Source organism: Calonectris borealis, chromosome 7, assembly GCF_964195595.1.
Source record: "Calonectris borealis chromosome 7, bCalBor7.hap1.2, whole genome shotgun sequence".
Lineage (NCBI taxonomy): Eukaryota > Metazoa > Chordata > Aves > Procellariiformes > Procellariidae > Calonectris > Calonectris borealis.
The window spans coordinates 26,516,406-26,544,231 of record NC_134318.1 but is presented as its reverse complement, the minus strand read 5'-3'; the positions used below and the strand labels follow the sequence as shown (position 1 = coordinate 26,544,231).

The window sequence follows — 27,826 nt, the reverse complement described above, 5'->3', positions numbered from 1 at the left end:
CCAGTCTGTGTAAGCTACAGCACAGTACATAAATATAAGGTACATTAGTCGCTTTCTTGGTAGTCAGTGAGCTTGCTATTGTCCATGTTCATGAATCTCTCAGGATAAACTTATGTGCAGCATTGTACATTTGTGAAGTGTTTTCAGTCATCTTCTATTTTTTAAGGGTTGCCTACGATGAAATAAAGTTAAAATGTGCTCAAATGCTGTATCTTTTATTATTATTATCATCATCAATATTCACTGTTGAGGACAGTTATTAGTATTGGTATTCAAAATGTTCTGTCTAAGACAATCCAATGTAATACTCAAGTGTAATATTCAATGAAAGGTGTTTCATCTAAGAAAAAAGTATTTTTGAAATGTTCAAATGCACTAGTTAAACAATGCAGTTCTACAAAAAAAAAAAAACCAAACAAACCAAAAACTGAAAACAATCTTTTTTTTTGGAACACTATGCATTTAAAGTCATAAATATGTGTCATGAAAGAGTTTTTACATTCAGTCATCCCCCAGTCCACTAGTAACAGCAACACACTTGAAGTTATCAGCTCACAATCATCATTGCTTTAAGCTGGTATTAAAAGGAAGATGTTTTGCAAATGAAGATTATGAGATTGATTTATATGAAGCAATTGATCAACCAAATAACGTTAAAATTGGTAACATCATATTATCGTAAGAGGACTAAATATTTATTTCTCCCACTATTCAGCAAACAAAACATTTAGTAAATACTTTTACCTCTTCTCCGCCCATAGCTCCTGGCTGCATGTAAACACAGAAGAAAATTGTCGGTACAGCTGTCATTAGATTTAGCTCCAAAAGCAAAGAAAATGTAGCTTCTACCTCTTCTCTTTTTCCCCTCCCACCATAAAGAAGGAAAAGACATTCAAAAAGCGCAAGATGAAATTCAAACAAACCAAGACAAGAGAAAAAGTTTGAAGATGACAAAGCCAGGGGGAGAAAAAAAAAGAAAAAAAAAAGGAACATACCTACTGTGCAATTTTTCTACATAGCAAAGGTATTAGAAAAATCAGGCATATCAAACTTACAGTACTATAAAATAATAATTTAGGATTATGGTTTTAAGAGGCAATAAACATCATCAACAGTAATCCTAATTAAAAAGAATTCATTTTGCATGTTATTAATTAGTTGTGGAGAACATATTTTCCAATTATGTTTCAATTTAAATAATTAACCATCTGTAAATACTAAAATCCTACCAAAACAATATGAACTCAATAGCCAGTATGCTCAGACAAATAAAAACAGATTGAAAAAAAGTCTTTATAACTACCAGAATTAATACAGCATTTCAATGAGACATGCATCAATGGCAAAATCCACAATGTTGCACAAGTGCAGAAGCATATTTCATGATATAATGGGAAATCCAAAAAGCAGCATTTTTTGATTTGAAATTTTAGAATACCAGAAAATAATCTGGAAAACAGTGTCTTCTACACAGGAACTTCAATCTGTCACAAAAGATATCTGTGGTCTTTCAAGGTAATCAAATGTGGAAGGCTAGGGATCAGGTAGAGTTTTTCAACGAAAAGTGAGCTTAGGCAATAGGTAATAGAGCCTTGTTTTGTTTCTTTTTCTCTTCACTGCAATACTATTTGCATGTCCTGAGGTGTCCCACCATACCCCTCAGCTTTCCCTACCTACTTTTCTTTGGCCAGCAATTACATTACAGATCAGTTGTGGCTAGTTGAGAACTACTCATCTGCTGACTGGTCCCCTGGCTGTCACCTCTGAGTGGCCCCAGGGGCTACCCAGAGCAAAGCTGAACCTCCTTCAGCACAGGCACTAGTAACCTTTCTTCTACTCAAGCAGCTTCTTCCTCAAGCCCTGAAGAAACCACATGGTCTCAGACACCATACACCTATCCCTTTTTCCCCCACCATCAATGAGGCCACAAAAGAGCAACTACATGAGTGTTTCATTAGGGGCATTAAAAAATTTCAAGGGCTATGATGAAGAACTGCTTCACAATTTATGTTTAACATAAAGACAGTAGAAGCTGTTTGTGTGAACAACTATTCAGCCACAGTGAGGTAGTTGGGAAGCCCTGAAACAGACCTGCTCCTTGCACAGCAAGCTGTATTTCATTACTTATTATGATGGCAAGGAATCACTGTCTGACCTCATGTAGCAAGTCCTTGTCTTGCTGAATGCCCATTCACCAAAAAATAAGCATGTATCAAGGTATAGCTATCAACACATTTTGAGAGCAATTTATTTGAAAGAGGTTTCTCAAACAGAATGCTACCAATCTAAAAATTAAATAAAGAAGTATTACTTCAGTATGAGGTGAAACAGACTTCTGTGTTTCTTTTTAAGAAAAGAAAGCTTTATACGCTTAACATAAACATCTAGGCTTTGAACATAACAGTACATGATGGCAGAAATCTACCACAGACTTCTGTAAATTTTAGAATAATCTATTGCCATTCATGTATTATAACACTTCTATGTTATACTGCACTGCATAATATTACTTTTATCTCATATATGCACTCACACACATAATCTTTATGTCCATAAAAAATTTTACTGAAGATACATTTACAATTGCCTGTAAATTCTAGGGGGAAAATAGTGCAATCCACTTAAACAGGAAGACAGTCAACCTAATCAGCTTTTGCTGATTTAAAAACAATGCATCACATCTAAACACTCAAAGAAGGTGAAGTTTCACCATTGTTGATTATATTTTTTGTCTGTATATATATACACACACACACAATTTGAAAATGAACTCAATTTTATCTAGTGTTTACATTAAAATATTACTTGTTCCAACAAGCTGACAGTTATTCAGCACAGCAACTTAAGAACGTCAATACACACTTCATTATGTTGTTTACACAGGATGCAAAATAGGAATGTGTCATTTAGAATCATAGAATCATAGAATTTGAGACAACTTAATAAAAAAATACCCATCTTGTTCATAAGTCAAAGTTCAGAGCACAACAAATTTAATAGAAGGAATGGTTCATCAGGTAAATTTCGTAACACCTTCAGTTTGAGTAAATATTTTAGAAAATAAACAATTTAGAAATTATTCTTGAATGAAGACATTTGGGAGCCAATAAGAAAATTAATGTACTATTACAAACAATGAAATTACCAGTGTTACATATCTGAAATTACTTTCTCTCTTGGGCAATTCCAACAGAAGACAAAAGAAAAGAGACTAGGAGCTCCCAAACTCGTACCCACCACCGATGAAGCCACTCTTATATACTGGTTTTGGTGCCAAATATGAACGTCATTTTGCACAGAAAACCACCTCCTGAAAGGTTTCAAAATTCAACACAATTATTCTTTCCTAGGTACCTCATAGAACATTACAGTGTTAATGAAAACATAGCTGCTTTAAGAAGTGATGAGCGCATGTTCCCATGTAAAATGTGAAATTGTTGCAAGCAGGCACTGATCAGTTGTGCAACTCCCAGAACGATCACCACTGTGTTAGTGTTTCTCCATCCCTTTGCAACTTTCTTTACCTCTGACAGGTAGAAAGTTTCATAACCACTATGTCCCAAATTGCATGTACTCAAATACAAAGGAACAATACATTCTTTTTTACCTCCTGATAACCCTCCTGAAACTATTAACTCGCCTCATCCTAGAAGCTGAGTGAATTTTTACAAACATGAAACTGTATGTTGAAGAACAGAACTCTAAGCTTTTAACAAACAAGCAAAACGAACTCCCCAAACCCCAAATCTTGCAATGCAACTAAGTAAATTTAGATTACCCATTGTTGCAATAAATCAAAACACACTCAACTGAAATGCTCAAATTTTAATTGCATCTCAAGGAAAGCTATATGAAACTGATGAAAAAGAACTTTAAAGGCTTACATTTTGCAAACATCTATCTGGCAGTCAAGGGAGAAGGGGTCTACTGGTGGCATATGAACACACTTGCAAAATTTTATGAAGAGCCACAAAACCTTTTTGAGATAACTTGGTTTACGAGATGAGCATAGCTGCATGACACACAGAAGCACATCCACACAAGATATCCCTCCAGGATTCAGAAGGAAGGAGTGACCTAACAAACTCTTGCCTATGGTCCTGGAAAGACAGAGGACCAGAGCATCCGCAGTGTGACAATGTTGGCAAGAGAAGATAAGTTATGTGGATGAGGGAAGATACTCTGCTGTTTAAAGTTACTCTTGCTCAGTAACATACATCCTGAAAACCAAGAACACAAAGCTACAGAACATTGCTTATTGTATATCAACAAGTAAACCACCTTCATTCTTCAGCTCACTATGTACGCTGGGAATAAGTTTGGTTTTGCCCTGTTGTTTGTGTTGGAAGGTTCCAACACAAAAAGGGACATTGTGTAATTTGTGTGATAAAAGCAAATCATGTAAATAAATACCAAAATTGCACAAACGATTTCTGAGAATTATTATCACTAAGGCAGGTGTTCTGCAATTTATTTGAAAGAGATGAAACCAAGTGACAACCTACAAAAAAGAAAGAACTGTGACTAAAACATATTCTTATAAACTTAACTTAGTGTGTAACGCAGACACGAACCATAGAGCTCAGCTAGAATACCTATGAGAGCTTATATGCAATGCCCTGCTGGGTAAGACCAATGAACCATTCAGACAAGTATTCAGTCTTCAATAGTGACACTAGAAAGAGCATGTTAGACTGGCCTCTATCCGTGATATGTTTCTCTCCTATTACCTTAGCATTCATAGTCATTGGATGAAACATGTTAGGAGGCACACTCTCACCTACTTCTAATACCTGCTTAAAGGCCTTTTGTTAACAATTTGTCTAACGTTTTTTTGAACCTGCTGATACTGTCTGCTTCCACAAATTCCTGTGGCAGCAAGTTCCAAAAGTAAACTACAGAAGCACTTCCTTTTGTGGGTTTAAAATGGATCTACCAGAAGTTTCACCAATTGCTCCGTTAGTTCTAGCTCTGTGGAACATGGTGAACAGCAGTTCTGCATTCCCCTGAGATATTTCTAAGGCTCCATCACATTCACCTTCAGCATTCTCCTCCCCAAACTGAAGCATTTCAGCTTCTTTAATCTCTTGGTAACTCAGTACAGTCACAGTAGAGACAGATTATAAGAAAGAACAATTATAAGATCCAGAGAAAATTATATTCTAATAGTTAGCTATTTTGATAATAAAAAATAAGGAAAGAGCATAGCTAACTGAAAAAAAAAAATTAAGCTTCCAAAGGGGATGGAGAAAACTGAAATAGAGCAGTGAAACTGATGTTCATTATCAGCTTCATTAGCTTTACCCAAGGCTGCAAAGACAAAAAGTTTCCAAAACCCAAACTTACATGCTGTCACTCGTTTAATTTATTCCTATGGAATAGGAATATTCCATAGGAAGGCCATGAGGACACTTTTCCACAAAAAACTATGCGTGCTTTAGGGCTTGTACTAGTTTACTATTCTATAACTGAGCTGGCTATACTCATATAAGGCTTGTAGTATGCACTGTTCACAATACACTTCAGTTATAAGACAACAGAAAATAAACATCAGTGGCACTTGGGAAAAATAGGTATCAGTGATGACTACACAAAAGTTCAACCTAGAAACGTGTATCATCTGACATGATTCAATTAAATGCTGACACAATACATCAGTACAAGAAGGTGTAATAATAACTTACAGTTCAATATCCCTGTGAACCAAGCCTTTGAAGTTAAGAAACACTTGCGAAAACAAAAACCACCTTACTTGATCTCCTGGAGGCAACAGATGTTAGTCATGTGAAACAATGAGCATTCACTCTAACAGCTTAATCTCTAGTTAAGGGTTCAATTTTTACAGATCAGAAACTGTGGGGAAAAGTTACCCTCCGAAGACAGCTAGCTACACAACAGAGGAAGTCGGTAGAACAATTAACAATCTTGACTGAAAGACAACCACCTTCTTAAAACATATTTTTTTTATGATGCCAATCAATCACATGCTGGTATTTATTCAACATGTTACTATTACTACTACCAAAAAATGTTCTGTATAGAAAGTTGAGTATTGTTCACCTACATCAAGCAGATCAAAAGCTTTCAGCAGCTTCATTGTGGCTTAATTAATAACTTGTGAGAGAGAACTTTCTGGAGAACCTTTTCAAATGCATCAAACCTCATTAAAAATCCGGTAACTTAAGTCTATAGACAAGCTGATGTACTTCCAGTATGTTCACATGGGAGATAACATTGCCAAATTAATTTGTTGACTTGTCTTTTAAATCAGATTCTAACAGCAACATAAAACTGAAAAGCTGTGAAAGACCCTCTTCACAGATTTTAGCAGAGGTATGGACAGGATTAATTTGTGCGAGAGCCTGAAGACTGCAAGATGCTCCTTACTGGAGGATCTGTAAAATTAAGAAGCTGAAAATACATTTATTATAATGTTATTAAATTATGTTGGACCATGAAAATAATCTTTTAGGCACACTCCTTAAAAAATTTTCTTTTAGATGAACTAAAATGTCTAAGCCATGATATCTTATATGCCAAATAAGACAGTGACTTACAAATTACTGACATCTGATCTCAGTGAGACTTCTTTTCTGATTTTTTTTTTTGTTGCTTTGTTATAATATGGGTTTGGATCTGCACATTGTATATGGATCAAATAGTTAGCATTTCAAGGAAATAATAAACTTGTGAATCCATAAAATATTAACCCAAAAGAACTAGATCCTCTCTCTTTCCGTATCATAGCTAAAAGTGAATCTGATCAGGTAATTTCAAATACAGAAATAAGTGACACCATTTATTTGTATTATCACATTTTCAGAAGACTTACTAGAAAGTATTTTGAGATTTTAAAAAACATTCTTTCTTCACTGTTGGTACTTATCTTGTTCATGCAATAATGTGTCCGCAATATCAAAGATACACATTTCAAGGAAATCTTAAAGACACTTCTTAAATTGACTTAATTTATCTCTATGAAAAAAAAAGTCAACATTTCCAGATTTGAAATTTTGGAGCTAGAAGGGCTAAAGGAAAGTTTATTTGACAAGACTGGGAACCTCCTTAATTTGTAAGGTACCAGAATCTTATTTCTAACTTGGAAAACTCATTTGTAATCTTGAAGCAGTCAGCAGTTCAGAACAATACTTGCCTTAGGACACTATGAGTTGTCCAATAATTTTCTAAGATCAGAAAGGAAAATATGTCAAGCCTTTTCTTTTGAATAGTGGGTCTCTGAAGTTCTTAGAGATCTGGAAATTTACAAGTGAATTACAATGCCGGTGAAAATGAATTAATGAACTGAGAGAAGGTGATAGAATCAAGTATAATTATGCAATGTATCTTTGCTGTAACAATATCTCCGTAGCACACACCTTGAACTCACTGAAGAACCCTTTTTGCTAAAGTAACAAAAAACAAATGAACAGAATAATCTAGGAACTCTATTTTTATGTCATTAAAAATACACAGACTGAGATCAAGTATTTGTGTGCATGTAACAAGAAACACAGATGCAAGAAGTACATGCAACATAGTCAGAATTTCTATCAACTGAAGATTTCCTTTGGGTCATAATAGAATTCTGAGATGAGACATATGAATATTGTATCTTTGTAAAATACTAGACTTCTTTTAAACTTTGGGCCACTATTCAAAGTTCCTTTGGGACACATTCTTGACTTTGTTAATTTCAGTCAATTCATTTGCTATAATGTACATAAATAAACTTTATTTACGTCTTTATGATTTTAAAAGTATCTACCATTCACCAACCTGTCTCAAACTAGCCATGTGGAAAAATCATAGTTGCAATTCCAGCAAGACAAATCAAGTTTTCTCTTTGATCACTCTATCAGTCCATGCTACTCTGTCTGAATGGTCAAGGTTATCTAACAAACTGTCAAAACGTGGGGGGGGGGGAAATCACTGAATAAGAGCTAGGTAAGGAACATTCTATTTAAAAAGTGGATTTGCATACAGTTGGAGGTATATGAAAGGCAGTAGCTAAAGCGGAAGCAGTTTAAGTAACTTAATTTGTAGCACTCAACGTAAAAAAATTACATGCACATAAACGTAGTGTAGAATAAATTCAACATTTTTACTAAGTAAAATAGGAGTCAAGGTTGACAAGAACAGTTTGCATGCAAAAATGAGGCCAATGCTTAATAAAACCAGCATGAATTTACTGCATATAAAATATTATTTCTTGAATAACAATTTCTGGATTTCATCTAGATAAGGAGCAAGCTGATAAATGAACATGACACGATAAAACTCAGAAAGTCGTGCATAAAAGTATGGGGAAAAATAAGAATTACATTTGGGAGAATAAAGAACTAAACTTGGTTCACTGTATTAAATTTTGGGTTCCTTGCCATATTATGTTTGAACTGAGCTTTTGTGCATAGAAATCTATTTACTTCCAAAGAAAGTTTTCTATATATTAGTCTGTTATTTGCAGAACACTCGCCCCACTTTTTCAGGGATAGCATTTGCAACTATTTTTACTTCAGCATGTTTCAGCATTTGAGATTTGAGTGGTTATTTTTCATGATGAGCAATGCAAAAGAACAGCTTGTTTAAGAAAATAATGCTCTTTCTTCCCCTTTTTCTATAGCTAGAAAAGCTGTTCACAAAGAACAAGACTTCTATCCTCCAGTCTTTTTAAAGAGGTCTTTGAAAAAAAACCCTATAATCCAAATAATTTGCGTTTTAGAATTGGGATGAATTATTGCTCATCTAAGAGTGGTTCAAAAGGTGGTTCTCAATTTCCACTGATATATGGGCTGGAGATGCAGATGGGCATTGCGATAATTTGGTGATATTAGCCTCAACAGTCCTTTCTGGTTCACTTTTTTCCAATGCTAGCAATGCAAGGTTACAACAATCTCCTTGATAACGTATGCTGGCATACACACACAATTGAATCCCATCATTGGAAAAATACAATCTTCATGCAAGCTGTATGCAGTTAAGGCCCACACATTGGACCTCAAGCACTTGATCAAACATGTGAACTGCATTTGATACTCAAAACTATTGTTTAAACAGTTTTGGTCTTCCTTCCTTACACATACTGAGCAGCCAAGCATCTGTGCAGGAGGTAAGGCTTATCTATGTTCATTTCTTTGTTTTAGTTAAAAAAATAGATGAATGATAAAACGCACATTTCTAACAGCCAGGCTGATAGGAACTTCCTTCATATTGCTTCCAATCTACCAAACCTAATTCTGGACTGCAGTCTCATCTCTGCTAGCACCATATATAATGCTTGTGAAATAGCCTAGCAAATCTTGTTCTCAAAATTCCGCAGAAACAGACGGCACTCACCCAAAATAGAGAGGATCACATAGATGAAAGGAAAGCACATTGGTGAGGTTATGAGGCAGAAAAAGTGGTGGCGAAAAAACCAAACAAGAAGGTAGTAAAGAGCTACAAAATTGGATTAAAAGGAAGAAAATTTAAAGAAATCTTCCTCTGCCAGAAAAAGACTTTAGCAGTCACTGATAAGAGGTACTGCTTTCAGTAACAGCAAAATCAGATGTCAGAAAGTGCAGATGCCAATATAAAAAATTGAAGCGAAGAAAGAAGAAAAAGCACGTTTTATTGCTCCCCCACCTTTCCCCCACCCTTTTTTTTTTAATTAAACAGGTGTAGAAGGGACTTTGAGATATCAGCTAGACCGCCTCACAGCCCCCAAGGCAGCATCAATACTAACTGTTTGTACAGCTGGTTCTGAAAAACTTAACAAGATTATGTATGAAGTGACAGTTCACACGCTCTGGGACTCTTATGAACCCCGCTGCCTTTGCTATGTCACACTTTATATCATTCATTTTTTCCCTCCAGTTAAACTCTGATCTCTTCACAATTAAATCAGGTCTAGTTTTGCAAACCTTATTAGCTCTCTCAGTGTCTTTCATTTCTTTATATTATTCCTTACATGTTAATAAGCTAGTAACACACTAGTAACCCGACTTGGCAATTAGGCTAAAGAGCTCAGCAAATTCCTATAAGTAGGTACCAAACTATTAGAAGAGATTGATGCCTCTCAAAATTTAGCTGCACATTTTCCCAGACTATTATCACTACAAAACCCAAGCTTTTAATAGCTATTAAACTGCCAACCCAAGATTTTGCAAGACAAAAATAATTCAATAAACTTTCTATTCAGAGCAGTTCATTTCAAGGTATACTAATAGCATTGGCAAAAGATTTAAGTATTAAATGCTATTTGAGCAAATTGTTTATATCTAAAAACTGTATGTGTTTAAAAACAATACATCAGAATATAGGAAGAGCCAAGTACAATAGCTCTTAAGGAGACAAGGCAATTTTAAAACCAATAGAAGCATGAAAATAAAAGATGAAATTGTTTTGCTGCCATTACACTTTCTGTCATGGCATGACGACTTCCCCACATAATTATTATCTATATTAATAAAACAAAAACAAAATCTCTACACAAACATCTAAAGAGGTGCCCCAAACCCTTGCCTTAATGTATTTTTCAAATTATTTTATCCAGAACAAACAGAACTAAATGACACTAATGAAAAGAAGAAAAGACAGTCAGATGGAGAGCAAACAGTACCAGACCTCACAGATGACACATTTTCATATGAGACAAGAATGAACATTGGAAGCAGATGGAACATTTGAAGCCCAACAGCAATGCAAAGTCACTGTACAGAGGAGCTTTAGGAAAAGAAAATTCCAGCATTTCACAAAGGGGTTTTTCTCATTTATTGGTTTAACTACCTTTAGTCTAAACTCATTTTAGAGAAGTTCATTTGGGATCCCAGCAATACAGTTCAGTGCTTCCTTAGAAAGATCACCACCCTCGTTTATTCCCCATCTCACTTTTTCACCTGCTATACTTCTCTCCCACTAAAGTTTATTGTTAGCTTTCTGGAGTTCACAAGAAGCATTAAAGATAGCTCACTACCTAGCACATAGGTGACTGTGTATTCATGCTGATCATTTAGTCCTATTTATATAGCTAATTAAAAAGGAGCACGTATTAACTCAAGAGAACATCCAGTGTCCCCCAAACAGAAGCAATGGCTGCAGAAATGTATGACTGCAAATGGGAATGAATACTAGCAAGAGAAGGGGATGGAGGACACCTTTGAGTTAATTTTGGCACAGCAAATTAATTTATTTTCAGGTTTTGTAAACATAACTTTTAATTAGTATTGCAAACTAATCTAAGATCTACTAAAAGTATCGTCAATAGATGGTTTCTCTTTACATGAATTTACAGAAATAAAATCAATAATTCATTTTATGCCACATTTCCCCTAGAAATTACAGTATCAGTTGTATTTAATAAGGTGCTATAGATAAAATAATAAGTTTATAAAAAAAAAGTTTATAAAAATTGTTCTACTGTTTAGCTCAGTATGAATGACATTAAAAAGTTAACAAACTTATGTCACTACTTGATTAAAAACACTATTTCAATTAAAGAAACTTCAATTAGATCTAGTAGAGACAAAAGCTATAGCTTTCTCCCTTTGCACAATATTTCAAATCTAAATATTTGCATCTTCCTTTTGTTTAAATGCTCTTTAGGATTATGCTAAGATCTCTCTGAATATTTGAACATTGCATTCCTCAATAGAAGCCTAATTCTGATAGAGAACTTCAAGCGCCTCTACAATATAAACATGCTTATACACATGTGCAACAGTTTGTGTATGTACACAGGCATAATGTCATTAATGACAAGAAGAGATTCATAATAATCATGCATTTAAAAGTAATCTCTTCTATCTCACTAATTTTATTATTTCAGAACTCAGTGCTTTGAGATGATGATGATTTATAGCTTTGCACAATGATGAACAAAATGGTGGTAGTATGCTCTACACTAAGCCCTGCCAACTAAGCAAGTAACACTTTCCCTCAAACCAAACAATCCCCTTCAACATTTACAGACAGTAGCTCAAGACAGCCAGTCAGGAAAATCCCTAGTTTCAAAAGGCTGTAATTAATAAATAAGATACCAGCTGAAGTACAGTTGAAAGTGTTGCCATAAAGGATGAGAAAGAGCTAAAGAGACAAACACCCCTCAGAAAACTTCCACTCTCCCTACAACGCATAAAGTTTTGCATTGCTGTTGGCATGAACCTATGCTGTCTCCAGCTTCAAAAGATTGCGTACACTGTTAGCGAGAAATTGAGCTTTCAGCAATAAATCTTAAAGATTATTACTGTGTCTTCGCAGGAAAAGAGAAAAATGCTTATGTGGCAATGACTATAAATAGTATGTGAAAGTTGGATTTGCAGATTCAGCAGACAGTGTTTGGTTTCACAGAAATTATATATAGATATTACAAGTATTATGATTTAAAGAAGTTACATAAGTTCTTTAAATTGCTCCAAAAATTACTGGGATGAAATATCTTCGGGGAATTTTTATTTTATTTTACTTATTTTATTTTTTTAAACCCAAACCACAACCATTCCAGCAAGGAAAGAATATTTCTTCTTGGACAAACTTTCCTTGGTGTATTTCCCCATGGCAAAAGTAATGGATCACATGGGAACTACATAGTTCTGAATTTCTCAGTTTTAGCTGCATATAAAAGAGGATTTGAATCACAGAAAGTAATTTTTAAGCTTATGTACTTGAATACTTGCTTTTATTCTCAAGTCTTCAAAGATTTAAGAGCAAAAAACAGTAAAATAATTCTAGCTTCTGGGCTAGAATGGTGTGGCCAAAAATGGTGTGGCCTCGCCTAGTAAAGAATGGGAAGGAGAAGAGATGCAGGAGAGGGAAAATATATGGGAACTTATCCAGACTTTTGATTTTTGCTGAATTTCATTCAAAAGAACAATCACTACTATTTTGCGTAAATTGCATATTTATGATTCCAGGTTTATGTAAGTCTGTAAACAGTTAATATTTCAATAACCCCATAATATTTTAAATACTGGAAACGCATAAATATATTTTGTTTAGGTCCCTCAGTTAGCTATACTAATCTTTTAGCATTACACCAGGACTGTAGCTGCAAAGGATCATTATTTTTTATAAACAATTAGATTATATAGCTGCTGTAAAGATTTCAAAGGAATTAGACAGGGAGGAAGAAATATTTTCTTAAATATTATTTCCATTAAAAAGGAAATTTTTTTTTTTAAAGTTTATCTAGCAATGACAGAAATCAGAATAGAATATATTCATCCATTTAGGATAAAAATGAGTTGTCCCAAAATGAAACAACCCTGATTTGATATAGTACAGTATATAGTATAGCTTTTTGTATCATTTTTTGCATTCCTGTCTTTCAAAAATCTCTATAAGACTTCATAAGAAATACTGCTATATATTCCATAACTGTCAGTTTTTAAAAATAACTCAAAATTCAATCAATTTTCCATCTTCACAATTATATTACTATTCCAATCAGCTTATTGAAGTGCCCACTTTAGAACAACAAGTACATTCTGAGACTAGAATCCATGTCAAACAGCAGCAGACTGTACTGTGTAGAACTTACATACACACACACCCCCCCACATGACCAGCTTCCCCTTTTAATAAAGTCTTTAATTAAACGGAGCATTTCTCCCAGTTAATTACTTGATTTCCCATAATTTCATGTGCCCATAAGAAAATGGGGCATATAAGCTATGACAACAGAAACTCTGCAAAATATCACCTCATCATTAACAGTGTAAAACTAAGAAAAAGAGCACGAAGTCTTATAGGTTCCAAAAGCCTGTATTTAAAGCCTAATGTTAAAACCCTTGCATCTTGTCTATTACAAATTTTCAGTTCTTCACATTTATAAATTATTTTTTAATTCTGTTTGGTACTACACAAAAACCAATCTAATTTTAAGACTCTCAAAACCTGCAGTTTTCAACTATACACAGTTTAACTTATATAGACAGTGCAAAGGCAAAAAAATTTAGATAAGTTAGTAAATTAATCCTAACACCTCTAATACAACATTGTAAGCAAAACCGGACATTTCAAAATAGTTAGCGTTTCTTAGGATTAGATGGCAAAAACTATGCTTTGATTTGCATAGTTCAGTTCTACATTACGCTGGTGGTGCCTAACCCACCCACCCCTCCACCCCGCCCCTACATGATAGAGGCTGTCTCTAGAGCTTCCAGATCCATTTTGGCAGGTTTTTGAATGCATATGTTCACGACTGGATTTCTTTTTAATTTATTTTTATTTTCCAACACAAACAAAAGCAATAACCTTTCAGTGAAGTTCAGCCCCACACTTTTTCCTCATCATTTAGATGTCTAAACATTCTCTCCAGTCCTCTCTACATAATGTTTTAGGGAAACCAACAAAGTAAACTCCATCAGCCAATGTGAGTGTATGCAAAACTTGGAACAACTCATCCCAACAAAAAGAAATATGTCTGGAGAGATATCAGAAATTAAAGTTACAGATTTAACATACATACATGTTATCCCCCCACAAAAGAGGGAACAACAGAGATTGGTTTTGCAATATTATCTATAGTAGGTATTATGAAGCTTCCAATGGAACACATAAAGGTATTAGAAAGCTAATATAAAGAATCAGCAATTCTACCAATAAAATCAGAGATAATTGATTTATGAAAATAATTTTAAGATAGTGCACATAAATTTCCATGCAAATGTTATTATTACACATATTTATGTCTGACTGTACAGATACATACAAAATAAATGTAAGAAATAATATTCAACATGACAATATTAGTCATTAGATATTAACTACTTACTATTAAGAGCCATAATATTGTCTGTTCCTGGATGATGGAAGTTTATTCCCATACGCCCTGCAATGTAAATAAAAGCTATTTTTAATGTTTTTACTTCAAAACTGAATTAAATTTATTAATATGAAAAGTTGCTTAAGGGGATGAACAGTCCAGGTAGCCAAATCTTCCATCTACTGCAGACAACTTCCCAAGAATACATATTTAATATATTTAACACCGAAGTACCTTTAGTGTTATGTACTTAAAATATTGAAAAATCACAAAATAAACGATGAAATAATTATTTTTTAATACATCCCTTTGCTTTGTACTAGGAAAGTATTACGTTTACCCTTTCAAAACAAGGCCTCAAAGTTCAACCTTGCTGCAGTTGTGCCATTTATAGTAGGCTTCAAATAACGAGTACAGCATTACAAAAACTCCACTTAACTGGAGTTTAATTGGTAAAAATAAATCACTATTTTCCATGCTATCTGTGACAACAGAAGGTCTTGAGTTAACAGATCGTTGGAGACAGAGCTTACCCTGTTTTTGTTATCTTCCCTAAGAATCTGCTATCACTTGCTATTTGAGATAAGATACTGGGTTGGAGGGAGGGTTGTTCTCATGGAGTACATTCATATGTACTTTGAAAAATATTTATTCCTGACCCATAATATGCGACCATCATATACAGAAGGTTCACCATGAAATTCAAATGAACTCTGCTGGTGCCAGTTTCCAGGATGCTAGAGAGATGCAAAATAGTACCAATTTTCTTAGGTGAGATTTAACAATTGAAAGGTTGGCTGAAGAAGATCTCTTGATGACTTCAGGAACTGGAGGTGGGAACAAATTCACACACGGTTACTTTGTTTCAAAGGAGACATAGTCCACAGAAATCTACTTTTACTGTCAAAGCAAGAAATGAGCCAACTCTACCACTGTTCAGATTAGTTTTAGTTTTAGATACTATTTAACTGAGCTGAAGTATTAAAAATTTACCCTTAAGAAACTTTGTAATAGGACTTTCTTAACTAAACCTCCTGAAACAATTTGAAAGCTGTCATTGATACTAGTCCTTGTTTGGAAAAAGATATAAAAGAATCATTACAGCCACATAAAAATTTATTTCAATTAAATAATGTAAGTAACTTAAGTTACTTACAAGTGTTGTAATCCATTTCATATGCTCTCTGTATCTCTAGATTTGTGGTTAAGTTTGGGAGCTAAGGAAGCAGGCAGTTTACATTTCTTCACTACATTGGCACTCAAATATGGGAGCTCAAGACCCACTCACTATACCGAAGAACCAATATAACTGTTAAGTTCCTGTAGTATAAATTCTCTTCCATAGTTCTGCAAAACCAAGTTTTAACAAAGAAGCTTTGACAAAGCAGAACTAAAGCCAATCTTCTCCAACATTTTTAGGTCCTATCAATAAGTTAAAGGCTTCTATTTCCAGTCACAGAGACTACTGTGCTGTAATTAATATTCTTTCTGAACAGATGCAACATGAAGTTTCAGTACACTTCTGAAACTAAATCACAAGCAGTTTAAGAAAAGCAAATATATATTTTCTTCACATTATAATTTTCTCATTCTTTTAGAAAAAAGTGCCGCCACAATAAGACTATGAAGCAAACAGCACCTCCAGAAAGAAGTGGGGGCAGAAGGAAGGTAAATAAAATTTCCATTTTTACTTTCCAACTCCTTGATCAAAGCTTCTTAAAGAGATCATTAACTACTTCAGATTTCCTAATTACAGATATAATTCTCCTATACATATTTTCACATTAATCTGGCACTGCAGAAACATTAAAGCTATTATTTCAGTTAGTATAAGCTTGCGCTAAAACACTTCAGAAACCTTGCCAGATTGACATTAATTCCCTTTTCCTTAACAGCATATTAATGAGTGTGACATTACAGGTATTACTTGTAAAGAGAAAAGGTGTATATAATAATCTATACTTCTAAACTAATACTTGTAATTGAAAAAAGGGAACTGCTATGAAAAAACTAGAGTAAAATTTGAATGCATAATGCTTGGATGGGCCCTTCTCTTTTCCTTTGCTGAAGCTGAAATTCTGCTGTTTGACCAGCTTCAGAAATAGAATCGTATCTGTGACATCTGGGTTTGTTTTTTTCCTCCCTCCAGGCCGTCACTGGACCAGGTGCTGCTTGTGTGACATTTTGTCACCTGCCCTTGGCCTGCTATTTTTAAACAGTTCTTGTCAGCTATCTTTTAAGAGGAGCAGAAAATACAGAGCAGCACAAGCAGAAGTACATGTTCTCACACTGAGCTAGCAACAGTGTGGGATAATTCTATGCATCTTCAGAGGTCCCCTAGTGCAATTCTATAGAAACAAATTAATGGAATACTTTCAAAACACACCTGTATTAAAAGCATTCAAAACAGACTAGTAATGCACCAATCATAAAACAATTAGTTACCAATAATTATATAGCCTTTCATATTAGCTACAACATTTGAATATCTTGCTGTTTGAAGCAAATTATTCAATTGAAAAAAGAGGCCATATGCAGATTACAAAACTGCATAATTATCTAAGGAACAAGAAGAGAGCACAAAAAGGAAGGTGCAATGTAAAACTGTGAAATGTAGCTAAGAATATGTACTTTCAAGGACATATTTGGGTTAAACACAGAAATGACTATCGGAAAACAATCAATTTTAAGAAAAGCACATGTATGCTACCTGGACCTTTACGAAATCTATATAAGCACATATTTCTAATTATAGTTTTAAAACAAAATCTCTGGATAAAATTTCTACTTTTCAAGAATCTTAAGCACAATAAGCAGAAACTCAGAGAAGTTAGAGCACAGAAGTTATGGACTCCAGCAGTTCACTGAAGTCATAAGTAGGAATCCTTCCAGTAACAACATCCCCAGTACTTGTATTCAGGGTACATCTGCCATTTTCAGTTTGCCTGTCTCAGTTTCATAACTGTCTACTGAGTATATTTTCAATTATGTGCTTTTATAACACACACTTCTATTACTGCAGTTAGGCTGCAACAATAATCACTCTTTTACGTAAGTCTTTTCAATTCCTAATCTAAAAACGAATTAATCCAGTTGTATACTTCTTGCTCTTTAAACATTTCAGAGTATAAACGAGGGTTTAATGTTTCTTGTATATCCTAGGCTGCTCTTTTGCATATCTTATGTCATTAAATTCCTTAAATTCTCTCTCCTAACAGCATTTGGAGAGACTTTTTTGGCTGGACTGCCAAAGTGCTCTGCTGCATGTCCAATATCATGCTTGTCACGACAGAAAGCCCGATTCCTTCTTAAAGCACATCTCAAGTATGTGCATCTTCTCTTTTGTACTATATTGGAAATAAGAAGATGATAAATGGAATTTAACTCCACCTCATTCTTTGTAGAAAAGAGAAATGATTTTGCAAGAATTCTGAAATCTTTCCAATAACTTAAGGAAGTATACCCTTCCCACATATGAATCTCTTTATTAAATCTTTCACAAATAGATAATCTGATATTTTTTAATTGTCTAGATAATTTCAAGTTACATGAACAGTTTTGAGAAAGAATGTTGTTCCAGAAATAACAAACCTGGATATCAGGCACAGTTTTACCACTATTGCAGTTTTTTGATAGTGTCTAGTGCCAGGCTTGCCTATAGTGGTCCTCATAATCTCAACTTTAAAATCCAATATTTTTAGCAGATATTCAAGCTTATGAGCACAATCTGTTTACAAGTAAGTATAAAACTGATCTTTGATTTCATCTTTGTATATATGTGCTGGTATTAGCATTATTTTCCCACATCTGAAACAAACACCAGTGATTAACCAGTTCCAGTTCTATAACTACTGTTTTTGCTTTAAGAGATTTCTGAATCCATTTTCTCTTTTTGTTAATTTTCTCTTCCTAAGTGCTCTATGGTTTTTTGAACTTGTGAAATCCTAATCAACTCCTGGACATGAATACTCACTCAGTGAAGGATTTTTAAGATTACAGTTGCCTATTCTCATGATTTTCATGCTACAATCAACATTCCAAGAAACAATGTTCGTTGGTTATATATTGAGTAAAACTTCTTGCACTGTTATACCTCATGGCTTTCACCAAGATGGACCACTTATACCAATTCAGCAATTGGTATTTGGCATAAGATTTGCTAGAAAATAGCAAAACTGGCCTGCTTTTGAACTGTCCTGAACTTACTGGGAATGAGAACTTCCTCTCACATAATTCTTAAGATCATTGTTGATATCAATTACAAGTTATGACTACAGACTCCAGTGGCAAGGTCAAATGAAACTGGCAACAGGACTAGGTCTGCTATACTTCCTTAGTAATAATACCTCCTTTATTATTCTTACCTCTTCTATCAAATGATTTCAAAGTTAGTGCCAACAAAAGGCATTACAAAACAGCAATAGTTATTTGGATGGACAGGTAGCAAGTGGAGTTGAGCAAAGTTTAGACACAGAAAAGTGCAAAAATCAAAGCAAGACGAGTATTCCCTCAAACATCTGAAACAAGAAGATTATTTTGACCCATATGTATTCGGGGGTCTAGTTTACAGCACAACCTAACACCTCCATACCCCAGCTCAAGCAGAGCCTTTGCTCCGTGATTCACAAATGGCCAAAAAGCATGAAGCATGTGTGTGTATTTATAAGAATTTTAATCATTTTTACCTGAGTAGACCTCAGACCATTCTCTCTCCTCTTCCCCCAAAAATACAGACACCTGAAACTGATGCTACACTAACTCAACATACATGCCCAAAACAATTTCAAAAGAACAAACTGTGTAAGCAAGGGTCTGCATAAAGAATTAAAAAAATAAAAGATAACTCCCTGAAGTTTGTTGTTCTTTTTTTTCTTTTTTCTTTCCCCTCCCCCCTACCCCATTTTTTTTAAGTCTATCTGCCATTTGTTCACACCCAGAATTTAAACACCTACTTGGGACTTACATATCTTTTACACATTAACATACTCTGCAGAACAAAAATACTATTGTTTGCCAGAAGGGAAATACGAAGAACTATTCCTGTGTTTACACATGTATATTTTTACTGTGCAAATACGTAATGTGGCAATGTGAACAGAAGTGTATAATTATCAGCTATGAGTATCAGTAATAAAGCGTGCTGTTATTAACTTCTTCCTATCACTGACTAAACAAATATATGCCATGAGTAGAGAAAGCAACTTATAAAATATAACAGCAGATACATTACAACGAAATGCACTCTTCATAAGTAAATTACATTGCTCCAATAAAACACAAACGTCTTGCATATATTTAAGTAGTTCAAACATTTTTAGCTTGAAAACAGTTATATTTTCAAAATATTAGTACTTTAAAAGCAAGACCTGATGAACATAAAAAGAAATTTGGCTTTACTTGTAAGGGGTAGACAAATATATGTGCACATATACCCATTCTACGTGTAGTTCTAGAACTGTACTCAAAAGAGCAATATTCTTATTGCTATTCTTATTGGCGAGTTTGGGGGGAAAAAAATAAACCAATATGAAAGCAGACTTTTCCAATAGCAATTTATGCTAAAACATACAAAACCCTTGAAACAGTAGAGAAGTGAGGAAGGAAAAAAAAAGAAAAAAAAGAAAAAGAGCATTAGATCTCTCTGAGGCCAGTCTTCAATAGTACAATGAAAAAAATGGAAATAAAGAGAAGGAAAAATTGATATCTGTATCACCACTCCTTAAACTAAACAAAGCAAACAAAAAACCCCCACCAATCCTGCCCAAAACAGATTCAGCAGGTCAAAGACAAGGACATGCTGGATGCCAACAGCAAATTCGGAAGTATGATCATGCTACAGGATCATTGAAAAAAGCACTTATTTTAATTTAAGAAATATGAACCATTTAATGGTCATATTCTGTACTGAAAAAAATATTAAAGAGGATTTTCTTAAATAAGCAGAGTTTCAAATGGAAAGGAAACAGAGTATGTTTCCTTTAAAAGGATTAGCTTGAGTGGCCTAATTTTATGCACGAATAGATGCAAACACATCTGTATGCTCACTCTGGTTTTCAAGTGGATTTACAGAAAGGTGTCTGATGAGCATTGAGATTTTGAGAAACACTGTTACAGTGCACTTTTTTCTAATGAAAGTGTGGCAAAAAGCTCTAACTGGGTGGCACCATTTCTAGGACTGAGATGACAACATTTGTTCTATTTGCATGACCTTTGTGTTCAGCTGCTGACTGCAAACACAAATATGATCCATTCACCTTCACTTCTCTCAGGTCATGTGGCAAACTTACTGCTTTGCTTACAAAAAGTTTATGAACAATTTGAGCTGAACAAAATCTGGTGGCATGCATTGAAGTTAACTGAAGATCAAGATGGAAAAGTGAAAATCCATTCTGTATGTATTACAATGTTGTCCAAGTTGCATATAATCTTCAAATACTGCTGTCAAACCCCATAAACAACATAGTTAAGTTAAATGTAAACAGGAAATCTTAAATTTTACTTAGTTTCATATGACCTGATACAGTCTTTACAATAGTTAAAAAGTAGTAACCCCAGTAACTTCAGTCTTCTGTTGTGCAAATATATGGGTGTCATTCATATTAAGCATTGAAAAATCAAGATTAGAAGTTTCCCCACAGATGCTGTTTCTACCTCTGAACTGTTGTACATTTGTATTCAGTCTCAAACAATCTCAGAACAACAAATGCTAAGATAGTCAGGGAGCATGTACATTCTACTGAAATATTATGTATGACATAATCAGCACATATTTTATGTATCCTTCTACAGTATGATATCCATTAAAATTAGTTTTAATAAAGCCTACTCTTGAAATTCTCCTTGTACATATGTTGTCTCAAAATACTCATACTTGAAGATGTGTTCCACTGATACTTTACAAAAACCTCAGAATTTTTGTTAGTTGGGGATTTGCATGTTACAAAGTTTGTTTCCATTCTGTTTTAAAATAAACCCCAAATATTACAGTTATCTACTGTAACAGTAAATTTAAAATAAATATTTCAAAGGGACATGACTTCTCTCCTCAATTTTATATTTTGGTTCAGTTTCATGACCTGTCAGTAGCACATGTGCATAGCATATGATCTAACACAGCTGAAATATTTTATTTAATTATTTAAAAATAGAACAAAGGCAGCTGCTAGTTACTACTGATCAAAATATTTTTTATAGATCAGAATGCCTCTGTTTGTGTTGTAATGCAATAGTTTGACACGGATAAACATATTGCAACAGTGACATATTACACCATAAACAGGAGACACTTCGATGTAGGAAAGAAATGGTTTAGTCAGTAAAAAGTAACATCTACCCATAGCTATTCTGATAATTCAGTTTTGCCCTACAGCATTAGGTAGAAGCGGTACGTAAATACCAACAGGTTATAAAATACTGCAAATATATCCTTTCCTCATTAAAGCAAAACTCTCCCCCAAGTTTTTGTAGAATATAATATATTTTATTGGCAACTCAGAAAATAAATAAGACAGTTCAGGAAAAACATCTTAGAAAAATATTGCACAATTCTGTCATATAGGCCTGGTTACGACTGACACAGGGAACAACCAGATACCCTTGACCATGTACAGTAATTCGTCTTTAACTAGAAGAAGCTTAACAATTCCTTTACTGTACTTTTTTCCTCTTTTTTTCCTCCTTTTTGAAAGGAGAAAAGGATTTACGAGTATTGACTGAAAGAGAAGAAAAATGTTGAAGCTGGTCTTTATAGCAGAGAAAGCAGGTAAGGAAGGCTGCCTAACTGTTGTGGGAGAAAAGAAAATGAGACTTCCTTTTTAATGAGTTTACATTCTTTAGATCTCAAAGCATGGAAATGGTAACAGGCAAACAATTTGTAAAGTTACACAGTTCCCAGACTATGAGAACAGAAAGACAAGAACCTATAACAGGGTACCCCTATCTGGTAGGAAAACCTGAGAAAGAGAAATCAGTTTTAGACAAAAACAGAGTAAGAGCTGACACTGAACACCTTCTCCCAAGACTGGGCTCAAGATAAAATGCAACATAGATGGATAAGCTGGTAATTTATCTAAGTCCAGAAACCTCAGAGCTAGGTATCAAATCTCTCTTACAGCAAGAAACACCCAAAAAGAACTAAGTGACCCTAGCTCTCCTAGCTGGAGAGCACCAAGCCAGCCTGCCAATCAGACCGAGTTAGCATTCGCTCAATGTAAGTAATTCAATATTGCAAGACTGAGGATCAGTTAGTTTCTGCTGCACCAACAATCCTTCAGCCTTTCTCTTGTTCCACACTTGAAAGCAACACCCCCCAAAAAAGTCTTCACATCAGAATCTTTTATGGTTAACCCTCCCATCCACATTCTAATCTAGAGCCCTTGTTCTATATCCAAGATAATTCTTTTTTGTTTCAAGTATCTGCTGGGATGTGAGGGGGCACATGTTCCAAGCAAAGTTTCAAACTTCAGATAAACCACCTGCAATGTTTTACTAATGAATACGTATACAAACAGTACTTCTAAAAATATGCATTTGCTGAAGACACTGTTGCCAGCAGCAGACTGAAATGATCCTGAAACAGCTGCACTGGCTTTGTAACATGCATTGAAGGCTCCAAGAAATGTATAGCTTTTCTAGAATGAAATCTTTCTGTGTTTTCAAAATCAGAGGCTTTTGGTACTCATCTTTTCACCCCTTCTGTTTAAAAATTTGGATAGTAAATATAAGGCCAACTGACATGTAAGCACTGTTCGCTAAAATTGTTTGAGAAAACAAGGCTTGTTTACCATAAGGTTAACAATTTAAAAAGTCACTTGAAAGCTATTTCATTATTTTTCTTTGGCTGTCTGTTTTTTAAACCAGAATTTCTGTGGTTGTTTTACTTTCTATCTACACAAGAAAAAGCTGCACAAAACCTCTCAGAGGACAGTCACAGATGCCAGAGGAAGGGAAGATTTAAAGAGAAAATTTAAAGGGAAAAAACATACCCAGTTTACTATGAAATGCAGAGGAAGTAAAATGAAGAGGAAGTAGCTCTGAGATTTGGTTAAGTTAAAGATTCCAGAAAGAGCAGCTGAAATTTCGCACAAGAGGCATTCACACAGGAATGTCTATGAAGAACTGAAAAAACAAGCTGAAGTACATAACCAGTATATTCAAAAAGCTTTAAGGTGAAAATAAATGAAAATGTGACAATAACTAAAGAAACAAGCAAAAGCAAGCAGAGTTGATCACTTATTTTCTCAAAGTGATTACAAACTAAAATGTGCTGCTACTTTAAGGGGGAGAGCCAGAGGAGAGTGGGGTAAATAAGAAAAAAGCAAGTGAGTTTAGAAGACAAGATTAAGTGAAATCTGAGGAAGGTGCAGAGAAGGGCAGCAGTTGAAAACCTTCTGTGTCTTTGGTAGAGGAACAGCAGAAAGTTGGAGGTACAAGGGAAGAGCCAAGACCAATGTTCACAGAAAGGCAACAAAAATGCAATAGGAAAGTGATTTGAGGAGTGGATCAATGTTTGCAGAGAAATAGTTAGGTTTTTATGAAAAGGATTCAGTTAAAATAGTAACATAGGTTTGTTTAACACAGAGGAAGACAACACTTTTTGGAAGGGAGAATTAACATGTCCTGAAACAGTCACTCCTACGAATATTGCCAGTCATGCTGCATAGTGTGAAAACACGAGTAGAGGAAAGTGCACGCTAGGTCAAGCCAAGACTGGAGGTTAGCAAAGTCAGCCCTGTAGTTAGAGGGAGGAGGAAAAGAAAGCAAGATAGAGAATTAACTATATCAGCGGGAAAAAAAACAGCTGGGCAGAGACAGAGAGAGATAATTAATAGTAAACAAGTCTTCTCCAACAGTCACTGGACTGGAAGCTGGAAGAGAGCTAAGTAATGAGGCAGGAAGGTCAAAACAGGTGAGCAGCACTGAGTGAGAAAATGAGATAGCTGGAAAAAGCACATCCAGTAAGTGACAGAAATGTTTGTTAGAGAAAAAGTACAGCTAACAGTCCCACCGGCGAACAGAAAAGATCAACTCAAACTTTACAATTAATACCCAACTCTTTGGTTTTACTTTTTGAGCAGAAGGAAGCAGTTCCTACTGCTTTCAAATGTCCATTTAAACTAGTCAGTAATAACCTAGTAGAGATGAAAATATTAAGTTTGTTCTGGAACAGATACTTTTCTTGAAAAGCATGAAGATGCTTCATGAAACCAAGAATTTCATTTCTACCTCATGCAAAACACCAGCATTAAATAGCATTATGACACTCAGGTGCAGCTGTGGAATATGCCACTTGCAACATTCACAGAGACTACCTCAGTTGAGTATTGGAAACTATTCTTGATAGAATGATCCAACAACACAAAAGAATTAAAGATTTGTACCCATTATTATTTTATGTGCTAATATTCTGATTAAAAAACATTTTCAAATGGTTACAAAAAGACAATAATAAAAGTATAAGCAAAATTGCACTTATATGATGTTAAAGTCTTTAGTTTCTAGAGTAATACAATTTCTAATCCAATCTTTCTCATTTTTTCCACACGCTCAGGTTCATATGGAAATTCAGTCTTTAAAAAATGAGTCTCAATTTGTATATTTAAATAAATACTGATTTTTTAAAAAAATGGAGTTTTAGCTAAATTATAATACATTTAATAAGATACAATAAATACTTAAATCTACTTACTAGCAATTTGGATTTTTTTTTTTTTTTTAATACCAGCCATATGAAATGTATATCCAGCAGAAATCTCAATTTTGTTGAGCTTGTTTTTTATAAGTTTCAGGTTAACACTTATTTTGGAGGACTATGATCAGAATAGACATGAGACAGTATTTCTTGCCATTTTGGACAGCTAAATAATGGTTAAAGACACATGACGGCTATAGCACAGCAAATTTCAAGATGATAGTGGAAAGCACAGGTTAAAAGAGCTAAGAGTACAGAACACAGTTTGGTATGGTTTAAAAAAAACTCTGGAACCAGAAAGATGGTGAAAAAGGCACAAGACCTTAGATCAAGAAAAAATATTTTTCCAGATGTAATATATAAATGGGGAGGGGAGCAAATGAGGTAGTTGTGACATCAGAAAAGTATATATGTAAGCATTAGCATAGGAACTCCCATACATAACTAAATTTCTTCTCTATCAGTTCCAGTGTCCTGACTTCTTAGAGTTTGGGCATCATTTCTAGCTCAATACTTCCTTTGCTTATGTCAAACTATTAGCTTCAGTCTTCAAAGTCAGCAAGAATGCATGTGAGCAAGAATGTGTACCTATTTTTAAACTTAACCAATGAAAGATTAAGACAGAGGAGTGTGCAGGTCAATCAGGAATATTTGTTCATTGAAATGCTGCCACAACCTTTCACTGTTCAGTATCAGCTAAGCATTAGAAATGGTTTCATCTCCAATGCTATACCTGGTAGAACAAACACCGTTTAGTAGCATAAATAATCAAAACTTTCCCAGCACTTAACAACATCTAATAGCTTTGGGCTCCTCCTAACAATTTGAAATCCAAATTAAGATACATTTTTTTAAAAGAAACCTGAAACAACTGTAGAGACTAAGCTTGATACAGTGGTTGTTTTAGAACCCTGTATACTAGCTGATGATCAAAAAATAAGAGTAGTATTAACTTTGAATAAGACGTTGAACATAACAATTGGACTCCAGTTGCACTACACATTTTCTGAATTTTGCAATTTGCTGATATGAAAAAACAAGTTTTGGAAATGCCAGTTAGATAATATTATCATTGTGCACTTACAATAAATGTATACACATTTCACCTTATCTTCCTACAGTAGAGATGATTATCTTAAGATGGGAAAACAGAAGTTTTACATAACTGACAACCCATTCATTAGCAAAAGGTTTATAGCAATACTGAAAAGCTGATTTTTGTTTAAACACCAAGCAAGCATGGACATATGAATATTCCTAACCTGTAAAATGATTCCTCCACATTATATCAGCGAAACTCATTGGTGGGCCACTGGGAGGGTAGTGTTTACCTTTCAGAGGCTCATGATCAGTCCTTATCATATCCATTAAGGAATTTTCCAAAGAGTGCAAGTTAAAAGTGTCATAGGGCCTATTCCGGTCCTAGAAGAAAAAGAAAAAGGGAAAAAAAAAAAAAAAGGAAAGACAGACTGTTATAGAAAAAAATCATTTGCTAACACAGGCTCATTTCTTATTTTATAAAACTCCAGCATCCAATTCTACATTTCTTCTTGATATAACTATTTATATTACAAAAAAAATTGATAAATATAAGCCTACAGTTGTTAAAATGATACCCTTCATTTTGCAACTGCTGCTTTCACCAGTACAGCTATGCAGAGAGGCTTTTTAATACTTCTAAAAATATATATACAAACAATAGTTAATTCTAAAACTTATCATTTAAATAAGAACTTCAAAATAAAGCAATATTAATGTTTACACTGGAGAAGTGAAATTGGTTCAGAGATTTTTGTTTTACAGCTTCATCATCTGCCTTCTGTCACAGTGCTATGTTAACATCAGAGCAGAGCAAGCAATGCTCAAGATGCCAGCAGGCACATTTGTTCCAGAAAGTACCAAGTAATTCTTCAAATGTCTAACATGAATCTCACAGGTTTAAGGAAAATACACTAGATGCAAGACAAAACAAAAAGCAAGATAGGATATGCAACACTTTCAGACTAGGGCACTCAAAAACCTGAGCAAGAGTTGGTTTGTATTGTTTGATTCTCTCATTTTTAATTCGCTGTAGTTCAGCTTCTGTTTTTCAAGTAAGCAAAAGGGAAAAAGTAGAAAAAAAAAAAACACCCTACAAACAACCTTTAGCAGGCCTATCAAAATAAGCAGTTTCAAAGTTCAGGAACAATCTTATGGAGGGAACAATCTACCCATGCCCATGTATCTAGAGTACTGTATGCCATGGGACAGCATAACAGAACGGTCCCCTTGTTGTAGTCAGACAGTTTCTAAAACACACCAATTTTCTTATTCTCATCGCTATCATTAAAAAAGAAGTAAAGCACAAGTATATAAAAGATAGCAGTTTTTCTTTGTACACTATATTATGCTACAAT

General features: G+C 34.4%; 1 protein-coding gene across 4 annotated transcripts in view; it reads right to left on the bottom strand.

The window, feature by feature from the left end:
- The window catches only part of CPEB3 (cytoplasmic polyadenylation element binding protein 3), a 100,172-nt gene that overhangs the window by 40,245 nt on the left and 32,101 nt on the right, over nucleotides 1-27,826 (bottom strand). The window contains exons 3-5 of one of the 4 annotated variants that reach the window (XM_075154755.1): nucleotides 26,762-26,852; nucleotides 14,750-14,806; nucleotides 745-768 (exon numbers count right to left, since the gene is read on the bottom strand). In XM_075154755.1, coding sequence (XP_075010856.1) covers nucleotides 745-768; nucleotides 14,750-14,806; nucleotides 26,762-26,852 — 172 coding nt within the window. Of the gene's footprint in view, nucleotides 1-744; nucleotides 769-14,749; nucleotides 14,807-26,692; nucleotides 26,853-27,826 lie in introns of all 4 variants that reach the window. The other 3 variants (XM_075154754.1, XM_075154756.1, XM_075154757.1) reach the window with 3 other exon arrangements.